At 35.9% G+C, this 22,134-nt stretch overlaps 4 protein-coding genes across 11 annotated transcripts in view; 2 read left to right on the top strand and 2 right to left on the bottom strand.

The window, feature by feature from the left end:
* LOC106669264 (protein spaetzle 4) lies at positions 1 to 17,127 on the bottom strand. 2 transcript variants are annotated; one of them, XM_014398605.2, is made up of 7 exons: positions 17,105 to 17,127; positions 16,989 to 17,035; positions 4,818 to 4,872; positions 4,107 to 4,249; positions 603 to 1,079; positions 415 to 537; positions 1 to 358 (listed from the first exon to the last, which is right to left on the bottom strand). In XM_014398605.2, the coding sequence occupies exons 3-7, from the start codon at positions 4,845 to 4,847 to the stop codon at positions 124 to 126; spliced, it is 1,008 nt and encodes a 335-aa protein (XP_014254091.1). In that variant the 5' UTR covers positions 4,848 to 4,872; positions 16,989 to 17,035; positions 17,105 to 17,127; the 3' UTR covers positions 1 to 123. The 2 variants fall into 2 exon arrangements, with proteins under 2 accessions (XP_014254091.1, XP_014254099.1); XM_014398613.2 differs by lacking the exons at positions 4,818 to 4,872; positions 16,989 to 17,035; positions 17,105 to 17,127 and adding an exon at positions 11,895 to 12,016.
* Positions 12,202 to 17,502, top strand: LOC106669292 (transmembrane protein 138). The gene is made up of 4 exons (XM_014398664.2): positions 12,202 to 15,429; positions 16,715 to 16,787; positions 16,845 to 17,019; positions 17,083 to 17,502. Exons 1-4 carry the CDS (start codon positions 15,287 to 15,289, stop codon positions 17,214 to 17,216), a joined length of 525 nt encoding a protein of 174 aa, XP_014254150.1. The 5' UTR covers positions 12,202 to 15,286; the 3' UTR covers positions 17,217 to 17,502.
* LOC106669245 (lysine-specific demethylase 8-like) overlaps positions 17,119 to 22,134 on the bottom strand; it is a 19,088-nt gene continuing 14,072 nt past the window's right edge. The window contains exons 1-9 of one of the 5 annotated variants that reach the window (XR_001340911.2): positions 21,599 to 21,698; positions 18,967 to 19,167; positions 18,624 to 18,910; positions 18,396 to 18,560; positions 18,119 to 18,336; positions 17,901 to 18,056; positions 17,677 to 17,837; positions 17,513 to 17,611; positions 17,119 to 17,212 (exon numbers count right to left, since the gene is read on the bottom strand). Coding sequence is in view for 4 of the 5 variants with exons in the window: in XM_014398584.2 (XP_014254070.1) it covers positions 17,526 to 17,611; positions 17,677 to 17,848; positions 17,901 to 18,056; positions 18,119 to 18,336; positions 18,396 to 18,560; positions 18,624 to 18,910; positions 18,967 to 19,103 (1,221 nt within the window). In the remaining variant the exon portion in view is untranslated. Of the gene's footprint in view, positions 17,213 to 17,512; positions 17,612 to 17,676; positions 17,849 to 17,900; positions 18,057 to 18,118; positions 18,337 to 18,395; positions 18,561 to 18,623; positions 18,911 to 18,966; positions 19,168 to 21,598; positions 21,699 to 22,134 lie in introns of those variants that run through there. The other 4 variants (XM_014398584.2, XM_014398591.2, XM_024227405.1 and 1 more) reach the window with 4 other exon arrangements.
* LOC106669276 (zinc finger protein 346-like) overlaps positions 21,716 to 22,134 on the top strand; it is a 5,711-nt gene continuing 5,292 nt past the window's right edge. For 2 of the 3 annotated variants that reach the window (XM_014398631.1, XM_014398640.2), the window contains exons 1-2: positions 21,717 to 21,890; positions 21,949 to 22,102. In XM_014398631.1, the coding sequence (XP_014254117.1) occupies positions 21,844 to 21,890; positions 21,949 to 22,102 (201 nt within the window). In that variant the 5' untranslated portion in view covers positions 21,717 to 21,843. Of the gene's footprint in view, positions 21,891 to 21,948; positions 22,103 to 22,134 lie in introns of all 3 variants that reach the window. The other variant, XM_014398622.1, reaches the window with a different exon arrangement.

The following is a 22,134-nucleotide window of genomic DNA, read 5'->3' on the forward strand; positions in this document are numbered from 1 at the left end:
TAATAATCAATGTTACAATTTATACAAGTACTTAAAAATATATTAAACTTTGTTTTTACAAGTATTTACATGGTATGTTACAAATATGTTAAGTTTAAACTTTTGGCTCAAAACAATATTTTGTTAGTTATTTACTTTTTCATTTTTGACCTCGTTTTGCTTCCTTGGGGAACGAGAGGTCAATCTGAATTCACCAGGCAGATCGTAACACCGGCAGACACAGCAGGACGGAAATTTGAACCAATCCGAAAAGATGCCCCTGCAATCATTAGTCGGGTCGTACGCTAGGAGACGATGGAGCCTGTACTGTTGTTCACACCGGCAGCCTTCTCTGCAGAACATTTGTTTATTCTCAAACCTGCAATTGATACATTTTGATACGCTGCGTGTGTTAAATTTTGTGTTTTTACTCACGTGCATCTTTCCCAGTGGACGTACTGTTCAAAAGGGTATAGATTGAGCAAAGCCAAAACTTCACCTCGTGTATTGTTTGCCCAGAAAGGCGCTACAACTTCCTCCTTCACTGGACATGCGTTTCTATTAACAATTAATAATTTTTAAACAATTTATTTAATTAATGTGAATAAATTTAAAGTACTAACACTCCTCTACTCTTGTAAAAAAGTTGTGCTTTTTCAGTTGTGGTTGTTGATTTTTCCAATGTGTCTTGAAAAATCAAAGGTTTGGATGTAGTCTCGGTTTTCTGAGTTGTCGTTAAAAACTCTGTCGTTGATTCGATGTCGAATTCCGTTGTTGAAAATTCTGAATCTGTCGTGCTCTCTTGGTTGGTAGTTGATGGCGTTTCTCGTGTCGTCGTTTTGTTTGTAATATCCGGCTGTTGAGTTGTCGTCGAAGTGGTCGTCGTCGACGGAGGTGGAGTCGTCGATTTACTGGCCGATTTGTACTCATCCTTTTTCTGCTTGAAATGTTTCAAATTTGAATCGTGCGTCCATTTTTCACTTTGGTATTCAACGTCGTTGGATTCAATTTCGGAACGTAGGACTGATATGTGCCTCTCATCTCCGTACATTCGTCTCATCAGACCATGATTTTCATACACAAATCTTCTGACTGCTCTCCTAAAATGCAAATGTTAAAAAAAAATTAAACAATAACACTGATTTATTATTGAAATATATTGTATTCACTTTATTTATTAATAATCACTTCTTAAGATTTTAGTTTTTTTTTTTTTTGAAAATTTTGATTAGAATTTTTTATTGTTTCATTATGTTCAATAATTAATTAGAATGTGTAGGGTTTAGAGTGAAAAATTACCATTTAAACTTTAAATTAATCTCGGTGTCATCTCTGAGGTGATGAATCTATAATTTGGTCATATAATCAAGCTAATTTTAGCTTCATATAACTTTCAGTGGTGGGTTAGGGATATACGCTGTCTGGGGCACCGATTCAAATCCAACACCAAACTCATGAAAGATTGAAAGCAGACCTCACGAGCATATTTCAAAATTATTCAGAAATCGTGAGATGCGGTCTGGTGTGGTGTAGGTTTCAGAAAAAACATTTTCTTTATCGTGCCAACGTTTCGATCTTCATTGATATCATCTTCACGGCTCAAAGTGTTTGTTTTCTGTGTAATTGTGCCATTCTTGTGTGTTGAGAGATTTCTGAATAAACTTCGACTAACGGTCACTAATCACCACACATATTTCACAATATTATTTATTATTTCAAATTCTCAGTATTTTAGGTTATTTTAACTTTAATGATTATTTTATATTTACAACAAATATTTTCTAAGCTTGAAAATTTGGCCTATCGTATTTGACTCCTTAGATATAAATTGAAAACAAGTCTTCTGCCCAAGTTTTTACATTTTTCAATGTATGAAATTTGTTTAACCTTAAGAAAGTGGGCCATTATTAGAAGTGTCAAGCTGAAGAAGCAAAATCAGAACCACACTAATTAATTAACACAAAATTAATTCTATCCCTTAAAGTTTTTACTATGAATCTGGAAAATTATGCGGTCATGTTCTTGCTGAAAGAAAACTTACTACTTATAGTCTTCATCTGTCCATCCTCACTGTGGATGTCTTCAAGAATGTGTATTTTGCCATCTTCAGTCATTATCATTTTACCAAGACCCAACACTGAAGGTGTTCCAAAACAAGGTTAAGCTGATCAGGATGATTGGTAATGACCAGAACAAAATCATCACCGGTAGACTGTTGAGAATCTCACAATTTAATTTCCATGGATATCAATTGGAAGCGAGTATTTACATACTTTTTATTTCTTTCAATGTATGACTTTTTCCCTTAATAAAATGGACCATTGCAATAAAAAAGTGCAGTCTGATGGAGAATGTCAGGATTGCTCACTACAAAATTCTCTTTTGTAAAGATTTTACTTTGAATGTGGAAATTTGTGTTTACTTCTTATCTGAATATCCTGACAGACCAACACGAGGCTAAGCAGTGGAATGATCAATAATGAGCAAATTACAGGCTAATCACCCAGCAGACCACCAAAAATCTCACAATTTCACTTCCTTGGCTATCAATGTAAAACAAGTCTTGGTCTAGATTTAATTTTTTTCAATGTTCGAAACATTTATTTCTTTTAAAAGAAAGTGGGCTGCTAGAAAGAAGTGGTCTGAAGAAGAAAAATCAGGATCGCCCAATAGAAACTTAATTATACATATTTTGCCTACTCACATAACAAGGTGCAACTAAAGCTTTGAGGGAACTTCAGCTAGAAAGAACTTTGCGGATACCTACTGATGACAGACTAAAATTCAGTTTTGATAAAAAATTTGTAAACAAAATACCTCGTAGAGCAAACCAGGAGAAAAGAAATGACAGTTAATGCCGACCATATCTGGTTTACAGATGGCTCCAAAACTGAAGGCCGTGAGCTGGCATTTACAGAAATAAACCAAGGACTAGAATTCGTATAAGCCTTGGACAATATGCCACTGTTTTTCAAGTGGAAACTGTGGCTATTGAACACTGAACCAGGGAGATAAAAAGGATTATCAATAGAAAAATAGCCATCTACTCGGACGTCCAGGCAGCACTGAAGGCAAATGTCGCATCAACGGTAAAGTCCAGGGTCGTTTGGGACTGCATTAGAGCCCTGTCAGACAGTGGAGAAAATAAAAAAATTACCCTTGTGCCAGGGCACACAGGGTATAGGGGCAACGAGGAAGCCGAAAAATTGGTCAAGGAAAGTTCAATGAGGACACCTTGGTCCTGAACCCTTTTGTGGCTTACCAAACTGCCAAAAACACAGATCCATTAGACATTGGATCAATAATAAGTCCTTCACTCAATACAAATCTAGCACGGGACTGAGTCATGAAAAAAAAATTATCAAAGGACCATCGCAGAAGCTAATGGCAGGACTACTAAATTTAGGATGTGCTAGGACTAGAATAATAGCTGGATTCCGAAAGCATAGGCATAGACTCGGGGAGGCAGAAACAAGCCTGTGCAGGTATTGTCAAGAAGAAGAAAAAACAACGGAACATTGTGGGCTGAGATTCCTAATCCTGGGAGAGGAAAACCCAGGGCCTGAAGGATACACACGGGTGCCCTTGAAAAAGCTTTGGGTCTGATAAGCCTGAAGCTTAACAAGAAGCTCTTGATTAAAAAAAAGAAAAACCGAGATACATTGAAAAAAATATACCAATACTGGTGAGACCAGCTCCTATATAATCAAATCTAATGTATCTATTTTGTAATGTTTTTTCATAGAATGTGGGAAATTGTATGACCAAGTTCTTGTTAAAAGAAAACTTAATTCTTATTCTCATTGCGGTCTGCTTATCCTAGTTGTTGGTCATTGACATTTCACCCAGATGCAGCACTGAAGATGTAGAAATGAAAAATTTTTGACAGACCAGCACAGTGAGGATAAGCAGACCCAGAAGATTGGTAACGACCAAATTACAGATTAAAATGATCTTCAAAGTGTAATTCTTTTATTGAAAAATAATTTAATAGACTTGAAAAGTTGAAAGTGGCAATTTTTTTGTCCATTTCACATAATTCTAAATATAAACACTTTTTGACTAATATATTTGATATTTTAAATTTATACACAATGAGACTTAATGAAGAGGTTTTCAATACAAACCAAGGATAGTATGATCCTGGAATGGTGCACCAAGTTTGCGTCGTGAAGTCGCACGGCACATCCAATCGTTTCCCACCTCTGAACGGCTTAGTGCAAGTTGTGTACCCATCATAGCCAAGGACGCCAACAAAATTGATCAGCACCTGCAACGACGCATTTGATTTATCAGATCGAAGGAAACAATCCACACGGATAAATTAGTAATGAATGAATTACAGTCTAGGGAAAAATCTTCAACAGCCTAACTTGCGTACTTTTTTTGTACAAGTAGAGTCAACTTTCTATATAACCAACATTTTCCCATCCTAATCACTGAGAGAAAAGTAGCCTATTTCTTTGGCTTTCATTTTAAAAATGATGGGTAACACCACTTGATTCACTTTTGTCAAGGGTTCTTCGCTAGGCCATATTAGTGGACAATAGGGTTAATTTAGAAAAATAATAGATGAAATTAAGTACAGAAGTAAAAAGTAGCCTTTTTATTCTATTTTGTAACTGCGGATAATTTAAAAATTGTTTCTTTTATTATTTTTATTTTATTTTTTTAATTCTGTGCGAGTGCTTGAAAATCAATAGGCGTGCATGCGTGTTTCCTGGGTGTGTTTTATTTTTTCCCCCCCCTCGTCTGAAGTGAAAATTTGTCTCAAAGCAAGCGTCGGAGAGAATAACATGAAAGTAAGTCTGAATCGGTTTTAAACCTGCCAACTTTACCGTACGCCACCGAGGTCGAAGTCCGTCCATTTTCTTCAGTGCAATCTGAGCCCTCCTACAGAAAAGACAAAACTTGAAAAACAAAAACGCAAAGAAGAAAGTCCCCCCGTTTTATTATTTGGGCTGTAATAATCCCAAGCGTTTTGCCCACATTTTACTTTCTACTCTATGGAAAAATCCTCCGTTTTGACCCATTGCACTCATAAACGTGATCCACTTTTGGCCGAGTTATTCCATTTTTTAACCCGACCCCATCTCATAAGCATAACCAGGCAAATAATTTAATATACGATCGGTTTACATTTTTAAAGAATTTCTTTCGACCCGATCATTATTATTTTTTATAACTTGACTTACGAGGTTTTCGGCTCGATCTGATCAAAGATGTCTTAATTATATGTAAACCATTTTAGGTAAGAAAGAAAAAAAAAGAATAACGGTCCCCAGCCGGCTAAGTTTAATGATCCTTTAAAGTTTAAATAATTTTGATAAATATAATAAAAATTTACATAAATATTTTAACGAGATTTAACCGTAATACATAATTTAACAGTTTTTAGAAAACACAAGTTAAATCACTCTCATCATTGTTTATTTATTTGTTTATAGACATCATCAAGGGTGTCGCGGGCTTCAAGACTTTCCGTTAAGATTTCCTGTTCCTGGGGTTTTTTTTGGCCCAAGATTGAATTTCTAATATCAAGCAGTTTCGATTTGTCTTCAGAGTTTCTGTTGATCTCTATTGTTCTCCGCCCGACTGTTAGTACGTCGGTTCATAAAGGTTGTTCCTTCTGACAATGAGTGAAAGTTGAGGCCTAGGTGAAGGACTTTTTGTTTTTTCGTTTGGCCTTTCTCTTATTTAATGGGCATGTTTTTAAATCTCGCCGTACTCAGTTTGTACAAGCTCTGGACATGTTTGATTCGCAAGTTTATCACTTTTATCAATCGCTTGTTCCAAAGAATGAGATTTTAAACGTTTCCGTTACGGTTGTACATTGCATGAAGAAACAAGATTTTGTTTTATAAATAATTATTTATTTAGAAATCCTGAAATGCGGTCTGGTGTGATGTAGGTTTCAGAAAAACATTTTCTTTATCGTGCCAACGTTTCGATCTTTATTGAGANACAGATCAAACTATAACTTGTCAGGATATAAGCAGGGCGAGGCACTGAAACAAGCTCATCACTAAATGTGATTAAAAACCTGAGGATCGGCAGACTAAAATGATTGCAAATAACCAAACTATGCCAAATTTGTTTAAAGAGAGAAACGAAGCAGAACTACATGAATATCGCTTTGGTACAGCAAATATTTGCACCATATTTTTTTGTACACTTTTTTGTATATTCTTTTTAGCTTCGAGACTTCTGTCTCTATTGTGATTTCTTACGTCTCGAATTGAAGAAACACAGTTTGATTTTTGATTCGTGACTCTTCACTGAAGATGGCGAGAAGCCGATAGGACACGTCTAAAATGATCAGCAACGGCCAAAATAAAATCATTTTATTCAAAACATGTTCCTTTTCTAATTGTTTCCCATTTTTCAATAATTTGTCAGAAGCCTTGTTGCTAAAAGGAAATGTAGGGGCTTATCTTGACCAAACTGAAAGTTTGTTACTATTAACATGTGTTACACTGAAATGCCCTATTCTTAGCCTAAGTATTTAATTTTTTCCCTGGAGAGTATGAGTAAAAGTGTGTGAGAAATGAGGTATAGATTATTTAAATTATATATTCCCATATTTGTGGTATCTTTAAAAAAAACTTTTATACAAACTTTATAACTTTTGTATTTGTGTAAAGGTATGATTTATTGTTTTGATCGTAATTTCCCAGGTTGTTATTAAATGATAAAGGTGTTCAGGCGAATGAAAAGAATTCACCTGCCCTTGATCCAGAACACGTAGTAGGCAGTGGGCCGAGTGCGTTGGACGGTAACAAAAGGCGTCTGAATTTCACTTTTCCCCTTTGTCGACCCCGAAGAATGACGAACTGCATCTCATAAACGATTTAGTGGAGAAAGTGCTCTCCATAGGTTTGACACTGCCGTACTCCTAACTCTCCCAAGTGCAAGCTGCAGGCTGGGTTTGCATACCGGATTATTATTTTTTTCCCCGCAACTTTCTCTAAAACTGCACGGGGAGATTTTTCCATAAAAGCCATCCAGTGACACGACGCTCCGACAAAATAAAAGTTGTCCTGTTGTGTTTTGGTGACATGATTTCACCTCAAGGAAAGTGCACACTTACACTTTACACATATTATCGCCCATGTGTTAAACAGAACTTTCAGAGTATTTTCATCATGAGCTGCTGAATTTATTTTCTACATCCCATAATAATTTTTTAGACTTTTGTTCACATTTAAATCCTTAAAAATATGCCTAGATAATTATTTTTACACTTAATTAATAATAAAATCTAATAATTGTTCATATTTATTACCCATTGTCGGTGCCTTACCCTACTTATATCCTGAACCTGGATGACCGGAAACGACCGAACTTATTAATTAACCTTATTTAAAATTATAATCTGTTAGACTTTTTTCTGACTATGTGCAGTTCTTTACATTCCGATCATCCTTTATCAGGGGTATAAACATGTCGAGGCACCGGCATAAACCCACTAGTGATGATGGGGAGATGCGATATAGGATTTATTCAACCTGACTATATCCCCGACCCAGGTTGACTCTAAACCAACAAACTACAAATAGTCAGGGAGATAAGCAGGTCGAGGCATCGACACACACCGCTTAAGATGGGTAAAACGCAAGAAACATATAAAAGACCAAAACAGCGAAGATAAACGGACAAGAAATGACCAAACCCCCAGAAATCAAGGATAAATTTTTGATTTTTTTTTATCGAACATAGACGAGTTATTCAACCTGCTTATTTCCCTGTCGCAGGTTGATCGTAAACGAACAAACTACAAATATGGTAAAAGACAAGAGACATCTAAAAGACCAAAACAGCGAAAATAGACGAACAAAAAATGACCAAACCTCATAGAACACAAGAAGTTTTTGATCATTCTTTTTTTTTTTCAAACATGGGCGAATTATTCAACCTTCTTATATCCCTGACCCAGATTGACTCTGAACGAACAAACTACAAATAGTCAGGGAGATAAGCAGGTCGAGGCATCGACACACCCACCGCTTAAGATGGGTAAAATGCAAGAAACGTATAAAAGACCAAAGCAGCGAAAATACACGGACAAAAAATGACCAAATCCCCAGAAATCAAGGAGAAATTTTTTTTTTTTAATCGAACATAGACGAGTTATTCAACCTGCTTATTTCCCTGACGCAGGTTGATCATAAACAAACAAACTACAAATATGGTAAAAGACAAGAGACATCTGAAAGACCAAAACAGCGAAAATAGACAAACAAAAAATGACCAAACCTCATAGAACACAACAAGTTTTTGATCATTCTTTTTTTTTCAAACATGGGCGAGTTATTCAACCTTCTTATATCCCTGACCCAGATTGACTCTAAACGAACAAACTACAGATAGTCAGGGAGATATGCAGGTCGAGGCATCGACACACCAACCGCTTAAGATGGGTAAAACGCAAGAAACATATAAAAGACCAAAACAGCGAAGATAAACGGACAAAAAATAATCAAACCCCCCAGAAATCAAGGATAAATTTTTGATTTTTTTTTTTATCGAACATAGACGAGTTATTCAACTGCTTATTTCCCTGACGCAGGTTGATCGTAAACGAACAAACTACAAATATGGTAAAAGACAAGAGACATCTAAAAGACCAAAACAGCGAAAATAGACGAACAAAAAATGACCAAACCTCATAGAACACAAGAAGTTTTTGATCATTCTTTTTTTTTTTCAAACATGGGCGAATTATTCAACCTTCTTATATCCCTGACCCAGGCTTATCATAAACGAACAAACTACAAATTATGTAGATGACAAGAACCTCTAAAAGACAAAAACAGCGAAAATAGACGGACAAAAAATGACTAAACCCTACAGAACTCAAGGAAAAATTTCTGATTATACTTTTTTTAATCGTACATAGGCGAACGATGCAAAACAAATTCATGCAATTAATAGTGCCGAGTTATATCCCTGACACAGGATGATCATAAATTTAAAAAAAAATAATGGGAATATTCAGCGATACTATTATAAACAATATGAACAGTATACTCTCGCTGGTTTCGGCGACAGATCCACCACTGAAGATGGCTGGACCCCGAACCCTTACACAAGATGATCCAAAACGAACAAACTAAAAATTGTAAGGGTCGAGGCATGGACACACACCAACCACTGAAATTGGCGAGAAGCATGAAGTATCCGATAAACTAAAATATCGAGGATTTGGCAGCCAAAATGGCCAAATTACAAGTTTATTACCCAGTTAGACTCCAAAAACAAATGTCATTGTTATAAATATTATTATCGGTATATTTTTTACTTATTTCTGTGACAGACCCATCACTGAAGATGGCGAGAAGCGGAGAGTTTCTGGCAGAGCAAAACAGCAACCGCAGATTCATCATCCGGTTTAGACTCCAACAAGAAATGTCGCTGTTATGTATATTACATCCGTCTATTCCTGCTGGTCTCTGTGACAGTCCACCACTAAAGATGACAAGAAGCACAAACACGTCTGACAGACCTAAACAGCGAGGCAGACAGGTCAAAATTATCCAAAACTATCGAACTGCCGATTTACCAACCCATAAACCGCTCATGAAATCTCACAATTTAAACTACAAATAGCCATGTATTAAGGCAGGTCGAGTCACTCATACAAATCCTTCATGAAGATAGCGAAATGTGTAAGACCAAAACGATCGGAAACAACCAAACAGAATTCAGGAAGATCGCTGATCATTACCGATACCTTTGGTCTTCCTGTCCTTGCTAGGTAATGACCAAAGTTCACAAAGAAATCTCAGTTTTCATTGTACATATGCAAATTATTCACCCTAGTAATCTTCTTGACCCAGGATAATCAGAAATGAACAAACTACAGTTACGGATACAATCAGAGCGAAGCATCCACCACTGAAGGTGGGTAAAACGCAAAACAGCCACGATAGGTAGTACAAAGCTCAACAGAACTCAATAGGAAATCTCACAATAAACTTTTTTTATTGTACATGCTAACTTTTTTCACCCAGACCCAAGACAATCAGAAACGTACAAACGACAAATAGTCAGGGTTAAAAGCAGGCCGAGGCGTCAACAACCCAAAGATGGGGAAAAGGCGAAATGAGTCTACCACACTAAAACAGCGAAGATAGACAAAATAAAGAAAATGATCAACCCCTACAGAACTCGAGGAGAAATTTTCGAATATTCTAACTGTTCAGGGCGAAGCACCCACCACTGAGGATGGGTAAAACTAGCCAAGAAAAGTAGTGAAGATAAACAGCCAAAGTCGTAAAAAAAATTTTATCGTGTATATAAAAGGTAGCTTCCTATTTCCCTGACACAAGGTGGTCGGAAAGGAAGAAACTACAGATAGGAAAAAGTTTATATAGGTGATGATTTGAACGAGAAATAGTAAACAAAAAACTTGATCAAGTCCCTGTAGACTAAATACATTTCAAATCTAAAGAAAATTTTATGTATCTAGGGCCTTTTCAGTATCTAAAATATAGGTATAACGCAAAACTAACAAGATAGGCAGTCCAAAGCTAAACAGAACTCAAGAGGAAATTTCACGAATTATTCAGCCTGCTTACACCCAAACCCAAGATGATCAGAAACGAACCAAAGTTACAGATATAAGCAGGGCGAAACACCCAACACAGAAGATGGGTAAAACTGACAAGCAGACAAAACCCAACAAATCAAGAGGAAATCTCCAATCTGTTTATCGTACATATAAAAGGTATTCAACCTTATTTCCCTGACACAAGGTGATCGAAAAAGAATAAACTGTAGTAGGAAAAAAGTATACAGGTAATGATTTCAATAAGGAAATAGTAAACAAAAATTTGAACAAGTCCCTGTAGACAAAATAAATTTCAAATCTAACGTAAATTTTACGTATCTAAGGCCTTTTCGGCGTATAAAATTTAAGTTTTATTTATTGTCAAGTCTTACACAGTTTGAAAAAAAAAATATCAAAGTCATTCACGTGTTATGATGGTGAATTTTATCGTCCAAGTAAGAGCCAGAAAAGTTCTGGAAAAAAGCACAATTTAAATCCATGTATTTTCATGTAATATTTTTCATCTCCACGTTCAAATGGAAAGGCTTCGTTTTCGCACGGATGTAAAGAAACGCCCGTATGGCTCATCAGTTATCTTTAACCGAGGTCATTGATCCTTTTGGTCAGTATGAGACCTCTCATAAATTTTCGCCGTCTCCCGCTCCAGAGGAAAACAATCTGATCAAAACGTCAGGTCATTTTCTGTACGTTGAGCAGAGGTCAAATTATTTAAAATTATTATTACCTGATGACATCAAACCTCCGGAATGACCCTTTCGCCTTGAATCTACTTATTTTGCTTATTGCAACTTGATTTATAGAAAAAAATCTAAAATGAAATATAAGCAATTTTTTTATAAAAGGTAACGTATTCAGAACAATTTTTGAAAAAGGCAAAACGTCTACCAAGGTACTTAGTAGATGCCTTGACAAGGAAGGTGGTTGTTTTTATTTTTTAAAGCCCCTGCCAATTCAAGCTTATAAAAACTAACTGTTATATAAAACATATAAAATTGAAACTTTGTACGTATATTGTAGAATTGATTTTTTTTAATAACATCTATGGTCCGTCTGTTCTCGCTTTTAGTCAGCTACAGTCGCGATTTGCCTTAGTGCCGCATTGTTTTGTTCCGATTTTTAGCAATAGTAACACAAACCGTTGTCGTTTTTTAAGGATCAAATCAATTTAATCATTATCACTGCTGGCAGAAAATCTGTATATGTCATCCTTATCAGATCTATACAGCTTTTGTGTACAATTCTTTTTCAGTTGGTTAAAGTCATTCTTAATGGACACCCAAGGCGAAATTCAAAAGCCGGCTCCAAAAAGAGTCGGCGATTATTGGATTTCTTTAGTACTCACCCAGACGGATATTGATGACTTCATCTGAAGACCCTTATCATTTATCGTGCTTGAGATGTGATACACTGGGCTGGAGCTTCGAGCTCCATGGACGGTTGTGTGAATGGGGCAGACGAACTGGGTCACCAGTTAGGACAGGCTGGGTACCGTTATCCTCCCTCCTTGCCTTCACCAGTCTTCGGTGCTCACTTTCTCCACTGACCCACTCCCCCTCTTTCACTTACCCACCCCCGTACTGGCGGTATAGATAATTGTTTTTTTATAATTTGTCTCCTTTGCGTCTAGCCGATTTCCAACTTGAGACAGGGCTACTGAACAAAATTTGGCAATTTCGAACAGAAAGGAAAACAAAACATATCGTATTATTAAAAAAAGGCTTTTAGCCGCTTTGTCGTGCCTATTCGTCAAAACAAGAGTCAAATTTCAAAAATACAACTCCATTTTAAATCCTGTTTTTATCGGTCCTGCAGTGGTATTATGAACCATGCCATTCCAGTCACTGGTCTGGACTAACTGGTTCATTTTAGGTCCAGCTTTTCCTATCACCTACCTACTATAATCTATTATTAACCAAACGGTAATTTTTATTATGAATAATAAACTCTATTGAGAGACTTATTTTGAAGTTTGCGGGTTATGCCTTGTAGTTTGTCTGCCTATCATCGTTGTTTTGGTCTATAAAACGCTTTCTCCTTCTCGAAATCTTCATTAATGGTCTCTCGTGTGAACAGAAACCAGAGGACTTATAAAAAAAGATAAGAATATTTTTAGACTTCTTGTTAGGAAAAATCGAGTGATGAACCTGGAGTACGGAGGTGCTCGATCATTTTGGTCTGCCTACATTCGCTGTTTTGGCCTATTAAACGCTTTTATCTTCTCTTCATCTTCATTGGTGGGTCGGTCAAGTGTACAGAGATCAGAGACTGATAAGAAAAGACGAATAATAATATTTATAAAATATTTCTTGTTGAGCAAAACCGAGCAATGTACCTGAAGTTCGGAGATGTTTCCGATCATTTTGGTCTGCCTACATTCGCTGGTTTGGCCTGTTAAACGCTTTTATCTTCTCAACATCTTTAGTGGTGGGTTGTCAAGTGAACAGAGACCAATAAGAATAGAAGAATAAGGTCATTTATAACAGAGATTTTTATTGGAGTCTGACCGGGTGAACCTGTAATTTGGTCGTTTTGGCAGCCAAATCTTTGGTATTTTAGTTTATCGGACGCATTCTGCTTCTCGCCATCTTCAGTGGGTCTGTCGCCGAAACTAGCGAGAATATACTGTTTATATTGTTTATAATAGCATCCCTGAATATTCACATTTTTTTAAATTTACGATCAACCTGTGTCTGGGTTATAACTCGGTACTATTACTTGCAGGAATTTGTTTTGCATCGTACGCCTATGTACGATTAAAAAAAGTTTAATCACAAATTTCTCCTTGAGTTATGAGGGATTTGGTCATTTTTGGCTGTCTGTCTTCGCGGTCTATCGTCGGTTGGTCATTCCCGATCGTTTTTGTCTGCCAATCTTTGCTGTTTTGTTCTGTAGGACGCTTTGTCCTTCTCGCCATCTTCAACAGAAGGTTGGTCACCGAACCCTGTGAAAATATACTAATAAGAATATCTAATAGTGAGATTTCTTGTAGGGTGGCGTCGAACCGGGTGACGAACCAAATTTGGTCTTTTTCTATCATTTTGGTTCGCCAACCCTCGCTGCTTTGGTCTTTTAGGCACGCTTCGGCTTCTCGCCACATTCACTAGTAGGTTTGTCACGGAAACCAGCAAGAACAGACAGATGAGAAAATTTATAATAGATTTCTTTTTGGAGTATGGTGGTGAATCTGTAGTTTGGTCATTTATGATTATTTTTGTCAGACTATCCTCGTCGTTTTGGTCCATCAGACGCTGTCTGCTTTTCGGCATCTTTAGCGGTGTGTATGTGTTGATGCCTCGACCTATTAATGACCTTGACTAGTTTTAGTTTATTCGTTTTGCATGGATGGGTTTTTGAATTCAGGGATGGAGTCTAATCGGGTGATGAATCTGCAGTTAGCTCAATTTGGGAGTGCTTATCCTCAATTTTTACTGTCCGGCACGTTTCGGTTCCTCTACATCTTCAGTATATGTCACAGAACTGATATGGCTATTTATAATAGTAAGATTTCTTGTTAGAATCTAACCGGGTGATGAACCTGCAGTGTGACCATTTTTGTATGGCAAACCTTGTTGTTTCGGTCTGACAGACGCTTTCTCCTCCTCGACATCCTCATTGGTAGGTCTGTCACCGAAACCAGCAATAATATACGGATTAAAATATTTATAATAGTTATTCTTGTCTACCGGATGTGATAAACCTGTAGTTGATAGTGTCCGATCTTTTTATTCTATCGCTGTTTTGGTTTATTTGACGTGTTTGATCTTCTCGCCATCTTTAGTGGTGAGTGTGTCATGAGACCAGCAAGAATAGAAAGATATTTGGAATAATAAGATTTTTTCTCGGGGTCAACAGGGTGATTAATTTAATGCATTTTCATCCCTTATCAACATCTATTCATGATGATTTGAGTGGTTTAAAGCTACCTTAAATCATGTCTCGAACGACAATCAAATGACCGAACATCTGAACTTAGATGATCGAAGATCAACTCAGATTCATCACTCTCAGACCACACCAAAATGTGTCCCAATCCAACATTCTGATGCAGTCTAATGTCCTTTTTTTCTTTTTCAAAGCGTGTTTTACAGAAAAGGGACAGAAATGAAAACAGCGACGACAGCCAGCCCAAAATGGTTCCCTATTCTCCCGGGTTGTTCCTCTATGAGTTTTAATAAGTAATTCAATGACAAAACATAAGAAAAAGTACTGCAGGAATCAAACTTAGCAAACTGTGTTGACAAAAAAACCAACGAGGATGGCCAGACCGTATTGATGGACAACACTATTCCGTTGTCATATCACATGATTTTAAAGCTTTTATTAGAAGGAGAGATGCTATCCCATTAGAAAAAGCACTTCAGGCAGCTAACTTTTCAAATAATGAGATTTCACCGTCCTATCCATTTCAGCGGTAACTGCCGTGCCACACCCTGCTTATACTCCTGACCCTGAACGAAAAGACCGAAGATTAAAATGAATGCATGAATTCTTCTCGTGAAATATTTTAAACAATCAACCAACGCGCAATTTTGCATGTATTTTGACCAGTTAATAATTTATGGGACCTTTGGCCACCCTCACACCTTGGCGTGTACTTCCCACCTTTCGTCTCTAGTCGTCATAGATACACAACAATAACAATAAACCTCGTCAACAAAGGGAACATATGTTGTTTGTTTGTTGTTGAATTTTTTTTTTTAGAACCGATAAAAACTTGAGTTTTCGTTCTAATAAATGGCGGACCCGCCCAGCACAGGATGTTATTGTTGTATATTTTCCTCCATGGCCAGTTTGCTCATTCAAGATATAGCCATCAACGTTTTGGCGACGAAGCCGTTCATCAGGAACGGATTTTTTAAGATTCTATTCATCGGCATGTAAGTTATAAGAGAACTCCAATACTTTCCTCTTTTAACGTTTTTTAAACAAAACACATACGCGCGTTTTTGAGTGATGAAACTCAGAATCTTGACCTAAATATGACAAGCGTGTTGCAAGAATTTTGTAAAAATAAAATTCGCTTTGGAAACCGAAAAATAAAAGAAACCAAGTACCAAAAATCCTTAGGTCTTAATTTAGTAATCAAATAATATTTTATAAATTTATAACACAAATTAGGAAATATGTTTTTCTCATCTTTCAGAATCAACTGTATGTTCACTGCTAATTAGATAAGAGTGAATGTGTACATAGTGTATATGTGTGTATGTGTGTATGCGTGCGATGTGTGTGTGTGTGTGTGTGTGTGTGTGTGTGTGTGTGTGTGTGTGAGTGAGAGAGAGAGAGAGAGAGAGAGAGAGAGAGAGAGAGAGAGAGAGAGAGATAGTAAAATAGAAAGGATAAATAGGTAGGTAAATATAGTGTGAGAGGGGAAGAGAGGTTGATAAAAGAAAGATAGAAATAAGTGATAGATAAATAAATGTAGAGAGACAGGGGCAGAGATAAAGAAAAATGAGAGAGAAAGGAGTGTTATATGTATAATTAATAAAAAAGAGAGAAAAGAGAGAGAGAAAAAAAGAAAGAGAGATAGAGAGAGTGAAAGAGAGACTCAGAAGCAGAGAGAAAAACAAAGGAGATATACATAAATTGATTGTGTGAGGGAAGAGAGAGGGATAGAGGTGATAAAAGAAAGATAGAAATAAGTGATAGGTAAATAAATGTAGAGAGACAGGGGCAGAGAAAAGAAAAATGAGAGAGAAAGGATTGATATATTCATGATTAATAAAAACAGAGAGAAAAGAGAGAGAAAAAAAGAAAGGAAGAAAGAAAGAAAGAGAGAGAGAAGAGACTCAAAAGTAAAGAGAAGAATAGAAAAAGAGGTATACATAAATAGTGTTTGAGGGAAGAGAGAGGGATAGAGGTGATAAAAGAAAGACAAAATAAGTGATAGATAAATAAATATAGAGAGGCAAGGCTGAGATAAAGAAAATAGAGAGAGAAAGGAGTGATAGATAAATAAATAGATAATAGAGCAACCTAATAACCAAACATACATGTAAAGAAAGAAATGAAGATATTTAAATAGATAGGTAAATTGATAAACACAGAAAGAATGAGATAGGAAGACTGCCAGCTGTTATGAAAATCAAATAAATTTATTTTATTACTTTTTAATAAAAAATATGATAAATTTAATGTGTATTTTTATATATTTTATTATAGAGTCCAGGTTGCGACTATAATTGCTACATTTTTCATATTTGGTTATTGTATATTCAGAACCTACGTTGCCAAGGTATTTCCACATCTATTTTCTTTAGTTTTCCAATTCAATAATATATTTTCTTTTAAGGCTGGGTTTTTGGGGATTCTTTTTAAAAGGTTTAGAGCAACAGTAGTCATCACATTGGTGTATTTAGCTCTCACGGTACTACTCCATTTGATTTCTCTCTTCAATAAGTTGATAGGCAATCTCGACAATAAATGGCCTACGTACCTTGAAACAATTTTCTTCTTCCACAGATTTAGTGAGTTTGAAACTATCTAACAAAGTGTGAAACACAAAGATAATAATTTTTTTTTTCTTCCAGCGTCAATGTTGTGGTACTATACTTGCAAAAGAGCGATTCTAAGACTTGCTGATCCAAGGTTTTACGATGAAGAATGGGTCAGGCATGCGTTTGTGCATCATGAATCTTCATTAGCTCCAAAACCGTTTAACTAAAAAGAGCTGTGATTTAATTTGCAACAAAAAATCAAAATACCTCTAGCTCAATTATTTATACATAAATAACACTAAAAGAATTTCTTTATATGTTTTTACTAATAATAATTTGCTCAAATAAATAAAAATGAATTAAAATCAAATCCTGCTGTTTTTTGATATACAAGGGTTCAGGGTATAGATGAAAAATATTGTAAAAACTGAAAAATTGCAGTCAAATACAAATAATTTTATAATACTGTACATATAACAGAAAGACATAAATACAGACACTTATGAAAACACTGGTTACTCACATCATTTTTTTTCTTATTCCCACCAAAAACTGACTGAGAAGCTAATATCCAAAGATCGGATATGATGCCACCATTTTGGAGGAATGTATAACATCTCCCCTATAAATAATTATATGTTAATTACAAATATAAAATATATTAAATTGCATTACATTTAATTTTACCTGGTCTTAAATGGCATTCATATGCTTTGGCTTGTCTATATTTTGGAAATAAATCGTAGTTTGGAGAATAAGGATCGACCTGTGCCGTATTATTGAGCATTGTAGCATCATGAGGATATAAATTTTCCGAATCTTCTGGTGAGTACAATAATACCCTCTTGCTACCAACGACCTAACAGCTTCATAAGTATTCTAAATAATTAGAAGATAGTTTTTTATTATACCTGGCAGAATAAGTTGTGTTTAGGATCGTAATGCAACGGAGTTACAGTTCCTGCTGGGCCGAACCAAGCATTTGTGTCTACTCCGTAACTTCCGTCTTCTAAATCTGAAATACAACAATATTCAGGTACGCAAATATCATTTTGCAATTCAGGGACCTGCAAAAACGATTAAATCCATTGAACAAAACGTTTAACATCAAGTATAATTTTTAACGTGCCTGATTGAACAGTTGATGCTGGGCAAGGTATCCAACTGAATCGCCTTTTCTGATAATATGGTTTTCGATAAATTCCTGTAAAGTCGTCAGCCGCATCCCCCAATCGTTTTCCGTATACGATGATCCGAGTTCAATCGGTACTGTTCTGTGCCCAGCGACCTTTTTTAAATAATTTATATTATCCCACTTTCCAAATGCTGGCCAATGAGAGATACAATCTGTCCATATTAAAAACAATTAAATTCGATACAAAAGTTAAATAATTAATAATAATAACCAAGCAATATGGCTGGTTTCTGTGGATAAAAATGATGTTCGCTGAAATATTGCAATGAAGGGAGTTTGAGAGAACATATTTCTTCTCCTTTTATTCCTGGGAATGCATCACAGTTAGAAGAATAAGTACACTTGGAAATTTCAGGGTCAAAACTGTCTGATTCAACTACAAAACAAAAAAACAAAAACAAAATTATATCAAATAAAGGCAAATTCAACAAATACGTACGTTCAAATAAAGCTGAGCTGATTAGTCTAGCAGCAGTTGAAAGTTCATCATGAAAGCCACAACCTAAAATCAATCCTAAGTCAGCAGTTCGTACAGCTTCCTTTAAATTGTCCGCCGTATTTTCATCATCCTGCATCGCCAATTGGAGCAATCCTATAACTTTTAAAAAACAAGCAAGCGCATGCAGTTTTCTATGATTCTCTGGCACTGTACTCCAATGGCCTATGTTAAGATCTTCCCAAGAGATGTCGATTACGCTTTCAATTAGTTTCAACGAGTATCTCGTTCTAAAATGTTCATAAAAAGTTATTTTTAAGAATATATTAAACTGAATTTTTCTTACGTATTGTCTGTCGTTACTAAATTATATCCCTTCTCCAAAAGGAATAACGAATCCGGAAGGGCATCTCTAACCTGAGAAAGCCTGTCTGTCTTTAAAAACACTTTGAGCTGGCTGATGATGCTGTTTAGCTTTTCCATTTTTCAACTGTTGCAGATTCAGCTACCGGTCAGAAAGTTTGGCACGTTTTCTTGCATAAAAAGTCTAGATCAGAATTTTATCACTTTTCAAATTATAGCATACAATTGGGATTTTAAAAAGAATTTTTTAGATTTCCACACAAGGTTTGATGTTAATTTTTTTGGCAGGCCCAGTAAAAATATTTTCAGTAAATTATTTATTAGTGTATTAACTTTAATTAAGCTAAATTTAAAATATCCAGGATGTACTACAGATTTTTCTGGGAACAAACTATTTTGTGTCATTTCCAGGGTTCGGACAGATCTGTATACTAATTTCTTAAGTGAGATGATAAATAAATTAATTTTAATTACAGGCAGCAGGCAAGGATTAGTCAATAAACAAAGAATAATATTTGATTAATTTTTCTTAAATTAATTTTTTAATTAAGATCCTACACTAAGGAGCCGCTGGCAAAGCTACGGAGGCTGATTAATAACTTAAAACTGGCCAGTGAGTTATAAATAACAAGGTAGCAAAATAAATCTATTTGGAGGTGCAGTAGGCCTCTTTTATCCCTATCCATATCTCCTATACTAGGACAAGTCTCACAGCGGAGTGTAAAAGTGATATGTTGTGACTTTGAGGGTTAAACTTTGTTGTTGATATACGGTTTTGTAACATAAGTGAAGCTTGTGTAGAAAAGGGATTAAGGGGTTAATATGGCGGTGTGATCTGTGTATGTGGCAGTAAGCGCATTCTCATTTGTGGTCATACCAGAAGTAAAAATTGGTTACAACAGCATTGTGAGTATTGACCCTTGTGGCAGATCTGTAAGCACTTCTTTCATCTCAGAAATCTCTGAACATCATGCGAAAAATCTCTCCTTGAGGTATGATTGTATAATCAGATAAGCCTGGGGTAAAAATAATTTTAATTTGTGTAATAATCTCTCATCCCATACTTTTCTGAAAGCGAGAAATGTGTAGAAACAGTTGCGTTCAGTTTCTGCTCATGAAGTACTGAAATCTGTAAGTCTGTGAAGTTGATTGGTCTGGTAAGATGTTTGAAGTAGCAATAGAGAGGATTATTTTCTATATTTTCTAAATTATTTTTTTGAATAATTTAGAAGGAATAGGTAAAAAATTAATAGGATGATAAGACGATGGGGAGCTTGCATTTTTATAAGGCTTTGGGATCATTTTATTGTAAGAAAGTTTGCATTGTATGGGAGTCTTTTTTTTATTATTTTTTTATTTATTTAAAGGCATAAAACCACTAACGGTCACAGCTGCCTTAAAACATCCACCAATGCAGCCTCCTCACCCCGTGCGCAGAACCAGAGGGAAGAAGCCCAGAAGGCCACCGCAATGCAGAGGGACAATCACTATAAACAGCGTGATGTTATCGCTAAACCGTTGTTTCGGCTCTCCTGAAAAGATGTGCATTGGCTGTGAACATCGACATCCCTCAAGAGTCGGGGTATTTTTTTTCCACCCATATGCAAAGCGCACTGATTGAACTATGCCAAGGTTTAAACGATAGTTTTATTTCTCTAAGATTATTTTCCCCAACATCGCCAATCTTTTTCCCATCGAGATCAAATTTCTGATTTTATATGTGAAATATAATCGTAACCTGGAACTTCTATTACTGCCTCTCTGCCCTATCCGCAATTTGATTTCCAGCGATGCCGCTGTGACCAGGAGCCCATAAGAAAACCCCAATACCTCTCTGAGAAAGACGTTTTAATGCTACGAATATTTCCTGTATGAGATGGTTACGTGCTCAATGCTGACAACTTCTTGGGCAGATTATATTTATAAATTTATGTATTGCCATCAGCTCAGCACTAAAATTTCTGCACATTGGAGAAAGAGAGAAAAGATATTTCCTATCGTTGGAGGTAAAGGCAGCTCCAACTCAATTTGAACTTTTCGACCCATCAGTAAATGCTAAGCATGCAGAAGGTTCGCTAGGATTTCTAAAAAAAAATTTTTTTTGTATACAGATTTTTTTTGCGTTTAGCGAGTTTTGGCTGACATTTAGCTTTTGGTGAGAGCCATGGAGGAGGTGTAGAGATAGAGATAGTTTGTAATGCTGGAATGTTGTCGGTTTGACTGAGTAAAAATAAAAAAGTGCTTACAGCAAAATATTTCTTTTTACTATTATCACAGTTTTCAAGAGAGATGATGTTTTTATTTAGAAATAAATCATTCCAAGGATGCAGTGGAGATATGATTTTAACAAAAAATTTAATGTCAAGAAACTGTCGTCTGTACGTTAATGGCAATTCTCCAGCTTCAACCAGTTACGAGTCTAATTAAATTACTTTTAGCATTTGAAGTCATTACAAAGAATGTAATATATAATTGAAACTTTTAATCTTTATTTACTTCTGAATTCTTATTAGACGTGCTGATATTAATATAAATTAATGTTTTAAAAATGTTAAGTAAATTACTAATTCTAGTTTTATTTAATATAATATTAAAAAGAGAAAAAATGTACTTACTATTTATAAAATGTGCTTACGGTATATGTGACTGTTGTCAAATTGGGTGAAATTTGACAGTAGAGGTATATGGAACTAGTTGAGCAGCTGATGTGTAGCTGATCAGCATTTGTAAACAAAACACTAGTAACCTCTGGAATAGGTTTTAACCAAGTTCGAACTACAACCGAATCTCGATCCTCTACTGAAACATTGAAGTCTGAAGACCTCAGGGCGAAGATTTTTTTCGAAGTTCTAGGAGCAGGATGAGCGGTTCCAACGAATTTCCTACAGTGGCTACCATAATCGGCTGGTAAAATTGACAATTCACTTGATGATAGATTTTTTTAAAAATATTTTTCTCTGCTCAGCCCCGAACAGTTAAGCTCGGCAAACGGTCTGGTCGCGACCCCTTTGACAATACCTGGGGACTTCCAGCCAGATGACACTTCCCAGGTGAAAGATCCGGTGCAGAGGGCTGTCCTGGACAACATCTGCGGAAAGCTGCCGACGAAAACCCCCGTGGTACTAACTGCTTCTAAACAAATCACTTTTCA

The sequence above is a fragment of the Cimex lectularius genome, unplaced genomic scaffold, assembly GCF_000648675.2.
Source record: "Cimex lectularius strain Harlan isolate CLEC.00 unplaced genomic scaffold, Clec_2.1 scaffold86, whole genome shotgun sequence".
In the NCBI taxonomy this organism is placed as follows: domain Eukaryota; kingdom Metazoa; phylum Arthropoda; class Insecta; order Hemiptera; family Cimicidae; genus Cimex; species Cimex lectularius.